At 38.3% G+C, this 13,698-nt stretch overlaps 1 protein-coding gene across 1 annotated transcript in view; it reads right to left on the bottom strand.

The window, feature by feature from the left end:
* Positions 1–11,058: 11,058 nt before the first annotated feature.
* LOC131949818 (homeotic protein ocelliless) overlaps positions 11,059–13,698 on the bottom strand; it is a 26,887-nt gene continuing 24,247 nt past the window's right edge. Inside the window, exons 5-7 of the mRNA XM_059311808.1 lie at positions 13,620–13,698; positions 12,514–12,599; positions 11,059–11,639 (exon numbers count right to left, since the gene is read on the bottom strand). The exon at positions 13,620–13,698 is cut by the window's right edge and continues 901 nt beyond it. Of these exons, the coding sequence (XP_059167791.1) occupies positions 11,422–11,639; positions 12,514–12,599; positions 13,620–13,698 (383 nt within the window). The 3' untranslated portion in view covers positions 11,059–11,421. The remainder of the gene's footprint in view (positions 11,640–12,513; positions 12,600–13,619) is intronic.

The raw sequence follows: 13,698 nt of genomic DNA, 5'->3' as shown, positions 1-13,698 counted from the left end.
AGATAAACCAGGCCTTAACTCGATTACTCTCCTGATAAAGAGATAATCGAATATTCAAACATTCCTTCGGGACGCCGGTCAGTTGGTCTAGGATGGCTATGGTCAAGTATGGAACAATGGTCAAGTATTGGACAATGGTCAAGTATAAAACAATGGTCAAGTATGGAGCAATGGTCAAATATAGAACAATGGTCAAGTATAAAACAATGGTCAGGTATGGAACAATGGTCAAGTATAAAACAATGGTCAAGTATTGGACAATGGTCAAGTATAAAACAATGGTCAAGTATGGAGCAATGGTCAAATATAGAACAATGGTCAAGTATAAAACAATGGTCAGGTATGGAACAATGGTCAAGTATGGAAACAAAGTCAAGTAAGGAACAAAGGTCAAGTATGGAACAATGGTCAAGTATGGAACAATGGTCAAGTATGGAACAATGGTCAAGCATAAAACAATGGTCAAGTATGGAACAATGGTCAAGTATGGAACAATGGTCAAGTATGGAACAATGGTCAAGTATGAAACAATGGTCAAGCGTAAAACAATGGTCAAGTATGGAACAATGGTCAAGTATGGAACAATGGTCAAGTATGGAACAATGGTCAAGTATGGAACAATGGTCAAGTATGAAACAATGGTAAAGATTAAAGCAATGGTCAAGTATGGAACAATGGTCAAGTATGGAACAATGGTCAAGTATGGAACAATGGTCAAGTATAAAACAATGGTCAAGTATGGAACAATGGTCAAGTATGGAACAATGGTCAAGCATAAAACAATGGTCAAGTATGGAACAATGGTCAAGTATGGAACAATGGTCAAGTATGGAACAATGGTCAAGTATGGAACAAAGGTCAAGTATGAAACAAAGGTCAAGTATGAAACAATGGTCAAGTATGGAACAATGGTCAAGTATGGAACAATGGTCAAGTATGAAACAATGGTCAAGTATGGAACAATGGTCAAGTATGAAACAATGGTCAAGTATGAAACAATGGTCTAATGTGACGCAATGGTCACGTCTTAGTAAACCCCAACAGAAAACCATGGCCGACCCTGACTAATTTGATGTACGATGGTCAAGCCTGACCCAACATATCTAGTGGTCACATGACTAGCTCATTAATATCCCAGCCTTAAGCTCCAACACGAAAAAAAAATTCTGAAAAAAAAAGTATCGAAACACAAACCTCTCCTGTGCGAATCCTCTTTTAACCAAGTCAACAAACAACACCTTATTTCACCCGGACCACGCTGATTACTCGTATCGATATATTTATTTTCGTATTCGATTTACCGTCTATTTTTCTTTCAAAAAAAAAAAACCCTTCCCTGTCATCGAACCTTCCACAGTGGTATCACGACTACCATGTTTGCTGAGCAAGGGAGGCAATGACGCGGCGAACAAACGACATTAATCTCCCCTTTTGTTCGCCTTGGCGACTTCTCCTTTCTTGCCCTCGCCGAGCTGATATTAAATTCTCTCCCCGAATCAACAGAAAACTGGCTTATCTCCCGGGTAATCCCCGGCAAACGAAGATTCTAATGACAGCTTCATGAACCATATCCGGATTACCGGCCATTGTCCATCTCGTTTTCATTGCTTGTTTCATCCCCTCGTGTTTGCAGATCAAATAATGGATGTCACCTCGCCCCATCCACCCCCCAATCTTCTCCCTCAATTCCATCACGTCAGTGAAAGACTTACCCTCCCCCCCCCCCCCCACCTTCATTGAAAAAGTATTAAAATCTACATCTAAACACCCTGTACATCAATTTCTAATTGGATCAATATAGATCTTGATGTATTTTTTAGAAGAATTAAAAAAAAAAGTTGTACATCAATTTATCCATGTTGAAAAAAAATCATTTATTTTCTAAATAAACAATTTATTTTTTGAAATGGGACTCACCCCCTCCCCCTCCCCCACCCCCTATTATTTTCTGGAACCTCCTGAGCTGCAATCTGTTCATTAGCGCTAATACATCCGGTTCGCCTGGCCTTCTCTCCTTAGTTTAGTTGCGACTCATCCGATATCCCCCCTCCCACCCCCTTGTATTTGCACGAGCGATTTGCCGTCGTGTTTACCGTGAAATCAAGGTCCGCGTCTTAAAGACATCCAGTCCCAATTTCACCAGATTATTACGTCATCGCCCGTCGGCATGAACGACGTCTTCACACAAAAAAAAGAGGGGAGGGAGGAGGAAGGTTTTAAGAAAAAAAAAGGATAAGACTTAGGTCTAAGATAAAGACTAGATTAGACCATGTACAAGCAAAAAGCCTTGATGGAGCCGGTCTAAGACCCCCTCCTTCCCACCCCCCCCCCCTCTCCCCCCTTTCCGGAAACGGAGACCCCTTGATATTTGATGCTTGAATTCAAGTCCCTAATCGCCACAAGGAATCGAATTGCCGTCCCATCCTTTGTACTGCCGCCTCATTTGCTGCCGGCGCGTGTTTGCCAGGGAAATGATATTTTCTGCTTGGACCGAATCCTTAACTCGGCTCTAACGACTAACCAAGTATGAGCTTCCGAAGGGTAAAAAAAAAAAAATTTCCGTCCTACACGAAAGAAGATTCAATCCGGGTTCCATTCAAACCCAACCAATCGGATTTCCCCTCCTCTACCAGTAGCTGGTTAGACACAGGGGGGTACGAAGGGGAGGGTAACTCCGCTTAGCTTGTTTAAGATTTGAGCGTTAATCTCCCCTAGTCCGCACTTCGTTTACTGTGCGTAATTCGCCCCGAGATGAAATTTGCGGGGGGACACTTGGGCTGATTTCGGGGAATCAGCGCTGTTAATTTGGTCGGGAAATATTTTGTCAATTACCCATTGTGGACGAGGGGGAACGATTTTCTGTGCCAGCGATCTCTGGCTGACGTCGTTTTCGCGCGGCCCCACTGCAAGAATGGGGGAAGAGATTGAAGCCTGACCTTCGTGGGCTCGCGCAGAAATGACGTCATTACGGCTCGGCTAACGGCTGATATTCCGAGACCCCCACCGCCAGCTTCTGTCTTTTGCAATTTAATTCCCGTTTTCAATCTAAAAAAAAAATAATTCTCTTTTCAGTTCCGTGAGTTTTCCACCGCGGATTTTGATCTGCTTGGTTTGGCGTCTGCTTCAAGTCATTTAGTCAACGTATTACGTCTTGGAAAAATGTTGGCCAGCTGCCATCTTGCATGGCGGCGTCCATCAAGCCGCCGCCCACTCGACCGGCTAATCTGTCCTTTAATTTAGCCAAACAGTTGATCCATCCATTAAGCAACCAAGTCGTTAATCATCCATTGGATAATCGGTCAGTTAAACATAAATCAACCGACCAATCAGTTAATCCATTCATCACATAATCGAACCGTTAATACCTGCGTAAAGTAGCTAGTTAATTCATCAGCAAATCAAACAACCAACAAGCCAATCCACCTATCAACTAACCAACAACTTAACACCTATCAACTAACCAGCTAATGCACTCATACACCAACCAGCTAATCCACCCACCCACCCATCCACCAATTACCTAATCCACCAACAATCTAATCCACCCATCCACCAACAATCTAACCCACCTATCCACCAACCAGCTAACCCACCTATCCACCAACCAGCTAACCCACCTATCCACCAACCAGCTAACCCACCTATCCACCAACCAGCTAAGCCACCCATCCACCACCCATCTATTCCACCCATCCACCAACCAGCTAAGCCACCTATCCACCAACCAGCTAAGCCACCCATCCACCACCCATCTATTCCACCCATCCACCAACCAGCTAAGCCACCCATCCACCAACCAGCTAAGCCACCCATCCACCACCCATCTATTCCACCCATCCACCAACCAGCTAAGCCACCTATCCACCAACCACCTATTCCACCCATCCACCAACCACCTATTCCACCCATCCACCAATCACCTATTCCACCCATCCACCAACCATCTAATCCACCCATCCACCAACCAGCTAAGCCACCCATCCACCACCCATCTATTCCACCCATCCACCAACCAGCTAAGCCACCCATCCACCACCCATCTATTCCACCCATCCACCAACCAGCTAAGCCACCCATCCACCACCCATGTATTCCACCCATCCACCAACCAGCTAAGCCACCCATCCACCACCCATCTATTCCACCCATCCACCAACCAGCTAAGCCACCTATCCACCAACCACCTATTCCACCCATCCACCAACCAGCTAACCCACCCATCCACCAACCAGCTAATCCACCCACCTATAATTAAGTGTGTATTTAATGTCCAACCACTCATTAAATTATTGTCAACATCTCTGAGGTACCAGCTCAAACTTCCGAAATTCCTCGCACACAAATTGTCTAAAAACAAACAAGATACGAACCTGCAAGCAAATGGTTTACCTTACTAACAAGCGACCATTCAAACTACATCCAGTGCTGGCAAATTATCAAATGTTCATGTAATTTTAGACATATAAGTTCAGTTATGATTGATTTTATCGCTTTTGAACACGCATCATCATCCTTATTATTATCATCATCATTATTCTTGTTTACCCGTTGCGAAGCATAGGTACGCAACCCCACATCTCCATAGTACTCGGTATAGTATAGGGCGATTCCTTCAAGTTGGGCCCACGTCATTCCGTCTGCTTCTGATTCACTAAGAGCTGATCTTTTTCATGTTCATTTTGAACACAATTTTACCTAATAATTCGTTTAAACGAACTTTCATGCTGTTTACATGTTAAACAAAGTGTTTAAGATAACACTAAGACTTGAAAATAAAACGAACTTTAAAAAAAGTTGTAAACTTTAATACTTTAAAAAACAGTCTACATTATATTATTTAATGTTAATTTAATTGGCGATTATTTCGATGAAGATAAAAGATCCGATCTTCTTTTGTGGGATTGTTTTTTGAGTTTAAGAAGAAATATGATCTTTTGTCGATAACTTTTACTACCTACAATTTTATCTACAATATAATTGTTTTGTGTTACCAAAAAAAAAACCCCAACGTATTAAATGTAAATAAAATGAACTTAACACACCCGAAAGTAAACTTTAAAGAATACACAATTTAAATTTCTCTGATGAAATTACTTACAGCAGTGAATATTCTTTAAAAAAAATCTCTAATCTTGTTATTATTTCAACCGATTAATTTTTTAAGCAAGCTGTATTGTTAAGTGGAGTTGCAGTGGTCTAGCGGTAGAACGCCATTTTTTTTATTTGAGCAACCTCTCTTGTTTATTGGTGGAGGCAGCAAATTTCTGACAGGAACCCATGAACTAAGCCGCTTGCCAAGTGTGTGATGAGTGCTCGACTCTTCATCAGCTTGTGAGCGTTGAACGTACCGGTAATGCCTGTATAATCCAAAGCCTCTCCTGTCTTTACTAGTTAGTCTATCAATTTAAGCAGAGTTAGTTAAACTTATTTTATCTTGTCTAGTTTTTATCGAGCTCTCTCGTCCTGCGTTGGAAACCCAGACAACGCAGTTTAAAAAAAAAATAATTGTTTGAAACGTAAAAGCATATTCAATCTAACTCTGACAGTCAAGTCAGGGCCGCTGTTAAAACGGAACCCCAATTTTTTCAAAAGTAAGAAGTCACGATCTGGACCTAAAGTAAGTCCGTCCTGCGTTTGGAAGTTTAGAATTCAGGTCTGAAATTTCAATGTCAAGAGGTTTCGTCATCTTTTTATCACCTCACTCTGCCCCCTGGCGTAAGACACCGGGCTCTTTCAGGGGCGAATACTCACATATAACAAGACACAATTTGATGCTAAAACTGTAATGTTTACTATCAAGTATACGGATAGGAATAAGGATAAATGGGATTTAGGGGGGGGGGGGGGAATGAGGGAAATGGCTGAGGGTGGGGGGTAATTGAAGAGAAGGGTAATGTTCTAGACTTCGTTCTAGGGCGAAAATGGTATTTTGCAAAAATAAATAAATAAATAAATACATAAAAAGATAAAAGAAGAACAAAGAGACGGTGTTAAGGATCATACATAACGACGTCACGCTTTTTTTGGGGGGGTATGATTTTTACCTCCCACCCATTCCCCCCGTCACACATCGTCACAAAAATAACGTCGCACATTCTATTAAAAATAAATATTCACATTTATAACTTTACCAAGTTTGTAATACCACCCTCTACAACTGTACCTAATTTATAATATATTTATAATATATTTATCTATGATTATACCAAGTTTATGATACCTTTCTCTATAATTGTAGCAAGTTAGTAAAACCATCCAACATAAAAATATAGTCTCTAATAAAACCACAACCACAACCACAACCACGCCACAACCACTCACTCACAACTACTTTTTAAAACAACAACAACAGAGATTTGTTGAAACACCAAACCAAACTTTCTGACAAATGAAGGTTTATTAAGTCTGCTCTAAGGTTTAAAAAAAACAATTACCAAATCAAGAATAATATTATACGTCTAATAAACCGTAATTTAAAATATTTAAACATTTTAAATAAATTCTTAGATTTTCAAATCATAATAGCTTTCACTAAACGCCTCACAATTTTAACTCATTTAAAAAAGAATAAATAATACCTCGAATTTTTCCATGATTCTATTAAAATATCGTTTTTCTTTCGAAAGATAATTACGATATTGTTTTTTAGTCTTTTAATGTTTATTTGAAATTCAACACCCCCCCCCCCCATTTCTTCTTGATGGAACTAACAATTATGCTATTAATTTTTGTACCATATATAATTTATAATTCAACAAATCATCTCCCCTTAACGATGTTGACTTTAGAAAAAAATTTATTCGTGAGCTCAAACTCAACCGGCCATTAAAGCTATGCCACTTCGAGTTCTAATTGATTGTAATCGAATCCACTGTTTACAAAACATAATGGCGGTCGTCCAGCCTAGCGCTGGGTCATTGTTATAATTTAATTCGTAGAATATTAGTTTAAGTTTTTAGTCAACGTTGAGGTAATTGAAAGATTGTTATAAGGCTAATAAGACGTCGAATAAGATGAGATTTTTATTTTAAAAAATAATTTTTCGTAGGTAGAAAAAGGATTTTTGATAAAGGAATGTAAATTTTGAAATATATTTTTTTTTCAAATTGATGTTTTAAATTAGTGTTGTGGTATTCGTTGGCGTTTTGTTTATGTTGGTTTATGTTAATTAGTGTTGACGTAAGTAAAGTTTCCCTTTCAAACCTGAGGTCTATGGGGCAAGTGAAGTAGAGTTCACTTGTTTGTTTCTGTGACCTCGGCATATGAAGAGATAATGTGGTCTGCACTATGCCCAGCCGCCTTTACTTTCCCTAACGTGAGTTAGGTACCCATCAGAGTTGGGTGGACTCAGGGACGGTCTACTGACTTGAACCCGGATTCGAACTCGAGACTTAAGGGTTACGCCCGAGTGTTGATGTGTGTTAGTTTATATGTGTTAGTTTATGTGTGTGTAAGTTTATAGGCTTATGTTATGTCTCTGTTAATGTATATGTGTTACTGTATGTGTGTGTTAGTTTTAACATGCGTATACTATGTCTCTGTTAATGTATGTGTGTGTTCGTTTATGGGTTCTTATATCTGTGATAATGTATGTGTATGTTCGTTTGTGCGTGCGTCAGTGCATCCGCGTAGATGTATCTGTATTCATGTATGTATGTGTGTAAGTTCACGATTGTGTTATGGTAAATTATCGTTTCAGTAATTTCGTTCATCGGCGTGGTAGCTTACGTGAGCGTGCAACGTTTATGTATGTGTGTGTTGGTTTATATTTGCACATTTATGCGTGTATTAGTTCAGTTGCTGGTTAATTTACGTGTGTTAATTTATGTGTGTTAGTTTTGGTGTGCCATAGCTTATGTTGGTACAATTTTAGTGTAGAACATTAACATATACGTATGTGTTACTATTGCTTCTTAGTGTTTATGTGTATATATCTTACATGCGTGGTTTATGTTTGTATTTAGTATGTTACCATAAATGTTTATTTAAGTGTGGGCTGTGTCACGTCTGCGCATTTACTGGAGTGTGTTTTAGTATATTACTTTTTTTTTGTGCATTAGAAACTATTTATACTAATATGTAAAGTAAAATTTCTAACGAGGCGGTACATAGGACAGGTGAGTTCATCCAGGTCAGTGACCTCGACATATGAAAGGATAGTATGGTCATCACTATGCTCTGCCGACTTTGCATTTCCCAACATGAGTTAGGTACTCATCAGAGCTGAGCGGACTCAGGGAAGTTCAACTGACACAAACCCGGTATTCGAACTCAAGACTTTCGAGTTAGTGGTCGTATGCTCTACCATCCTACCACGCTGTCCCCTAAACTACAAGTACCAACAAAGTTAGACAACGAATGAAACAAGGAAGTAATTTGTTTATTTTCATCGTCAATAATACATCCATGTGATAGTTATATTTTTTTGTAATATATGAACACGGGGTATGATAAATTCAAGTTTCTAAAAATACATTGCCCTTTGACATCACGTGGTTTTTACATAGCTAAAAATAGCTCATATTTAACATAGCGACACATACACAAACAATAAATACTGAAGCAAACACAAAAGATGGCAGTTCATCCACGCATGCGCGGTGCGTGGGAGTTTTTGTTGAATTATACATGTACTTCATAGCTGAAGAATGTCTAGCTGAAGTACTTCTAGCTTATTTAATGTTAACCTTTTATGCCCTACTAAAGTAATTCAAAGTTGAACCTCTATTTTGAAATGCTAGCTCAAGTACTTCTAGTTAAGGTACTTATGTTTAAGTAATTTAATTTTAAGTTGTTCTAGCTTAAGCGCTTCTAGCTTAAATACTTCTAGCAATATTCTAGCAGCTGACTAGGTACAGCCAGCTAAGGTTCATGTAGCTGATTTACTTCTAGCTAAAGTAAATCTAGCTGATTTACTTCTAGCTAAAGTAAATCTAGCTGATTTACTCATAGCTAAAGTAAATCTAGCTGAGTTACTCATAGCTAAAGTAAATCTAGCTGAGTTACTTCTAGCTAAAGTAAATCTAGCTGAGTTACTTTTAACTAAAGTAAATCTAGCTGATTTACTTCTAGCTAAAGTAAATCTAGCTGATTTACTCATAGCTAAAGTAAATCTAGCTGAGTTACTTTTAACTAAAGTAAATCTAGCTGATTTACTTCTAGCTAAAGTAAATCTAGCTGATTTACTCATAGCTAAAGTAAATCTAGCTGAGTTACTTCTTGCAAGTAAATTACGTCAGCGAACCCGAGTCGTCAGCTTAAATACGTAGTTAATCTAAAGTACATTCTGGTAGAGTACATCTAGCTAAAGCACTTTTCCCTTGAGTACAGCTAGTTAACATTCATCTTCTAGGTTCAGCTGAGTTTGGAGATGAAGTTGTTATACTTGTAAACTTAGCCCCTTTTGGAAGTATACGCTTCCAACCGTACGTAAAAAGCATACATTTCAGTGTTAACCGCTTTTAAAAGAAACAAAAAGGTTTGGCAAGAATTGGTGACATGACTTTATAGTCTGTCATGACTTGATGGCAAGTTGACTTTATGGTTTGTCATGACTTGATGACAACTGGACTTTATGATCTATCATGACTTTATGACAAATTGACTTTATGACCAATTGACTTTATGATATTTCATGAAGTGATGACAAATTGACTTTATGATCTGTCATGACTTGATGACAAATTGACTTGACAAATTGACTTTATGATGTATCATGATTTGATGACAATAAATTTGACAAGTTGACATTATAATCCGGCATAATATGGTGGCTACATTCACTGTATGATGAAGCATAAAATCGGTGACATATTAACTCTACAACCTGACATAATGTGACAACACACATACTTAATGTCAGCACATTAATTTATAACTCGTTCTTTTCATCAACTGACATATGACGCGACACATTCATCACGTGATCTAACATAATTATTTTAATAAAACATTAGTCCTACACTGTAACACCAACATCTTACTCTGAATGGCCCGACAAGTTCACCTAACTCAAGCTATTCGCCAACTTACCCTCGACAAGGTAAACCGTGCTCTGCTTTCGATGTTATTTTTTTTATTCAACAAAACACATCACGATAACAATACACCTTAATTAAATTCACCTTTTTAAAGACATAGCTTAAACACCGACCAACATTTTTTTTTTAATTTTTAAAACTATTATTTACTATCCACAAGGCGTTATAATAATGATAATATATAGAATATTTATAGAGTACAGTGAAATATTATTGATGATTTCTTAGACTAACCCCCCCCCCCCCCCCCCATCATGCCCAAAGATGAACAACTCACAAGCACAAAGATAATTAACGGGCATTTCCTATTGGCTAGAAACGGCTTAGATAAGTAACCAAGTTTATTAGCCATGGTCAGTAGCTGTAAGCCATAGAAGAATTTCACAGCCATATTGACGTCACAGCCATGTCCCTAACAGCTTTATTTGACTTCAACGGCAGCTTTATTGACGTCCCATACATAAATTTTGACGGCACAGACAGACACATGTTTGACGTTCAACCACCTTTAATGGTAGTGACAACATTCACGTCAGTATGACGTCACTTAAAGCGTCTTTAGCAGCCATTGTGACCACCCCAGAACTAATATGTGTAGTCCTTCCCCCCATAACCCCCCCCCCAGTGGCCTGTATATTCATCGTAGCTACTTATAATATCGCTCACAATCTTAAGAGTCCTAGATTATTTACATAGGTACAAGTATACAGAACAAATCCAGGATCTTACTTTAGCTTACTTTACATTGGCACATGTATGCAGAACAAATCCAGAATCTTACAATAGATCTTTTTACATTGGCACAAATATATGGAACAAATCCAGTCTTACTTTGGCTTAATTTACATCGGCACATGAATACAGAACAAATCCAGGATATTACTTTAGAATACTTCACATTGGCATATATATATATATATATATATATATATATATATATATATATATATATATATATATATATATATATATATATATATATATATATATATATATATATAATTCCAGAATCTTACTTTGGCTTACTTTACATTGGCACAAAAATATACAGAACAAATCCAGCATCTTTATCTTAGTACAAGTATTTTAGTCTTACGGTAACTTTCTTTAACAAACATTATGCACAGATAAAGCTTGTTGAGGATTTGTGTCTTTGATTACCCCTTGTAAGTGTACAGCCACCCCCTCCCCCACGATGTACAGTACACCAACATGGTGTACAATACACGCTGTGTACACGTTGATACTAGTAGAGATTAATTTTTAGATCACTGACTAAAATGTGGGTTTTATTAAATCTGTTTTCAAGTTGTTTCATTCAACTTTAAAAGCACACACCACAATATCAAATATCAGGGTCAAAGGTTATGCGCGCGCAGGTTCATTCACCGGCCGAGCTCGGGCGATCCGATCCATTGGCCACGAGGGCTTCCGAGTGCTCCCGAGCGCGACGTCGGAGTTCGGCGACGCTGCTGGTCCTGTGCTCGCTGAATGCCGGGAAAGTGGTGGTCGGGTTGCTGGTGGTGATGGTGCTACTTCCGGTGGTGCTGTTGCTGCTGGTTGATCGGGGTGGGCAGCACATGCAGAAAGGGAGACAACCTAGGTAGGAGAGTAATAATAATAATAATAATAATAATAATAATAATAATAATAATAATAATAATAATAATAATAATAATAATAATAATAATAATAATAATAATAATAATAAAAATAATAGTAATAATAATAATATTAATAATAATAATAATATTAATAATAATAATAATAATCATAATAATAATAACAATAACAATATAATAATAATAATAGCAACAACAATAACAATAATAATAATCAACCAATTAGATATAAAGTTAGGATCATGTCCCAGCACATTAATAGTCAGGCCTAGTATCCGAAATGACTAGTCTGAAAATCTTAACATGTGCAGGATTAAAAAAAAATTAAAACGAAAGACAAACAAAATCAAAGTTTTCTCGTATATTCCTTTATTACATTCAGGGGAGTGGCACACATATTTTGTGACAAAAGCACTCGTTTTTTGAGAAAACCAGTAAAGGCGAATAGTTCTAAGAATATTTGTTGAGAATATTTTACAAAAGGATTTTGAAGGATTTTGAAAAATCGGAAACAGAAAGTGCCCCTTCCGGTTATCGGAAGTCGCTCGAAATTGGATAGAAATGTAGGTAGGCCCTACAGGAGCTCAGACTTAATATGAAAATTCGCCTACCCAACTGAAACAATAATCAAGTTATCGTGTTCCCATAAAAAAAACCTTACCAGACTTATAAAAAAAATGTTTTAGTGCCTCTTCTACAAAAGAATTTCCTAATCGTAAGTTTTCAAGCGGTTTTCGTTTTGACTGCAACATAAACAAAAACACAACTAAAACTGATCTTGACCCCATTCAAAAAGGTTGACTATCTAATATTAAAAAAAAAAAAGGTTAAGTTCTACAGGTGCTGCTGACCTTTGAATGCAGGGTGAGGTAAATGCGTGGGTGGCAGAAACGACCTTGGTGTCATCAATGAGTCATACCCGGATTTGAACCTTGACCTAATTAAAAAAAAGAATGATTAGTGACGATTAAGATAGATAAACAAAACTAAATATTGTGAAATAGTTCTCGATAATTTGTTCCATTGAGGTGAAGACATACCGTTCTCTCACTTAGATCTATGGGCCCACTTTTTACAAATCTATCAAAGTTCACACAATACATTGATTTAAGCTCCCGCAGCACACACACCTAAGTTCCTATATATCAGTCTAAGCTCCACAATACATATAACTAAGCTCATACAACACATCGGCCTAAGCTCATACAACATCGACCTAAACTCCCACAAAACATCGACCTAAACTCCCACAACACATCAGCCTAATCTCCAACAACACACACACCTAAGCTCCTACATCAACCTAAGCTCCAACAACACATGCACCTAAGCTCCAACAACACATATACCTAAGCTCCAACAACACATACACCTAAGCTCCAACAACACATACACCTAAGCTCCTACATCAACCTAAGCTCCAACAACACATACACCTAAGCTCCAACAACACATACACCTAAGCTCCAACAAAACATACACCTAAGCTCCAACAACACATACACCTAAGCTCCAACAAAACATACACCTAAGCTCCAACAACACATACGCCTAAGCTCCTACATCAACCTAAGCTCCAACAACACATGCACCTAAGCTCCAACAACACATACACCTAAGCTCCAACAACACATACACCTAAGCTCCAACAACACATACACCTAAGCTCCAACAACACATACACCTAAGCTCCAACAACACATACACCTAAGCTCCAACAACACATACACCTAAGCTCCTACATCAACCTAAGCTCCAACAACACATGCACCTAAGCTCACACAACACATCAACATAAACTCTCAGAACGCATACACATAAACTCCCACAAAACATCAACCTAAACTCCCACAACACACCAACCTAAACTCCCACAACACATACACCTAAGCTCCAACAACACATACACCTAAGCTCCTACAACACATACACCTAAGCTCCTAGCTCGCCCACTTACACGTCAATGCCAGAAAACAAGCCTGGCCTATGCATGGAGGCCGCCAAGAGACTCTGGGTGAAGGGCAGGGCGCTGCGCC

Source organism: Physella acuta, unplaced genomic scaffold (assembly GCF_028476545.2).
Source record: "Physella acuta isolate Inbredline_101_S28 unplaced genomic scaffold, ASM2847654v3 ptg000715l, whole genome shotgun sequence".
Classification (NCBI taxonomy): domain Eukaryota; kingdom Metazoa; phylum Mollusca; class Gastropoda; family Physidae; genus Physella; species Physella acuta.
The sequence above is the reverse complement of the archived record's forward strand: the minus strand, read 5'-3'. Positions and strand labels throughout refer to the sequence as shown.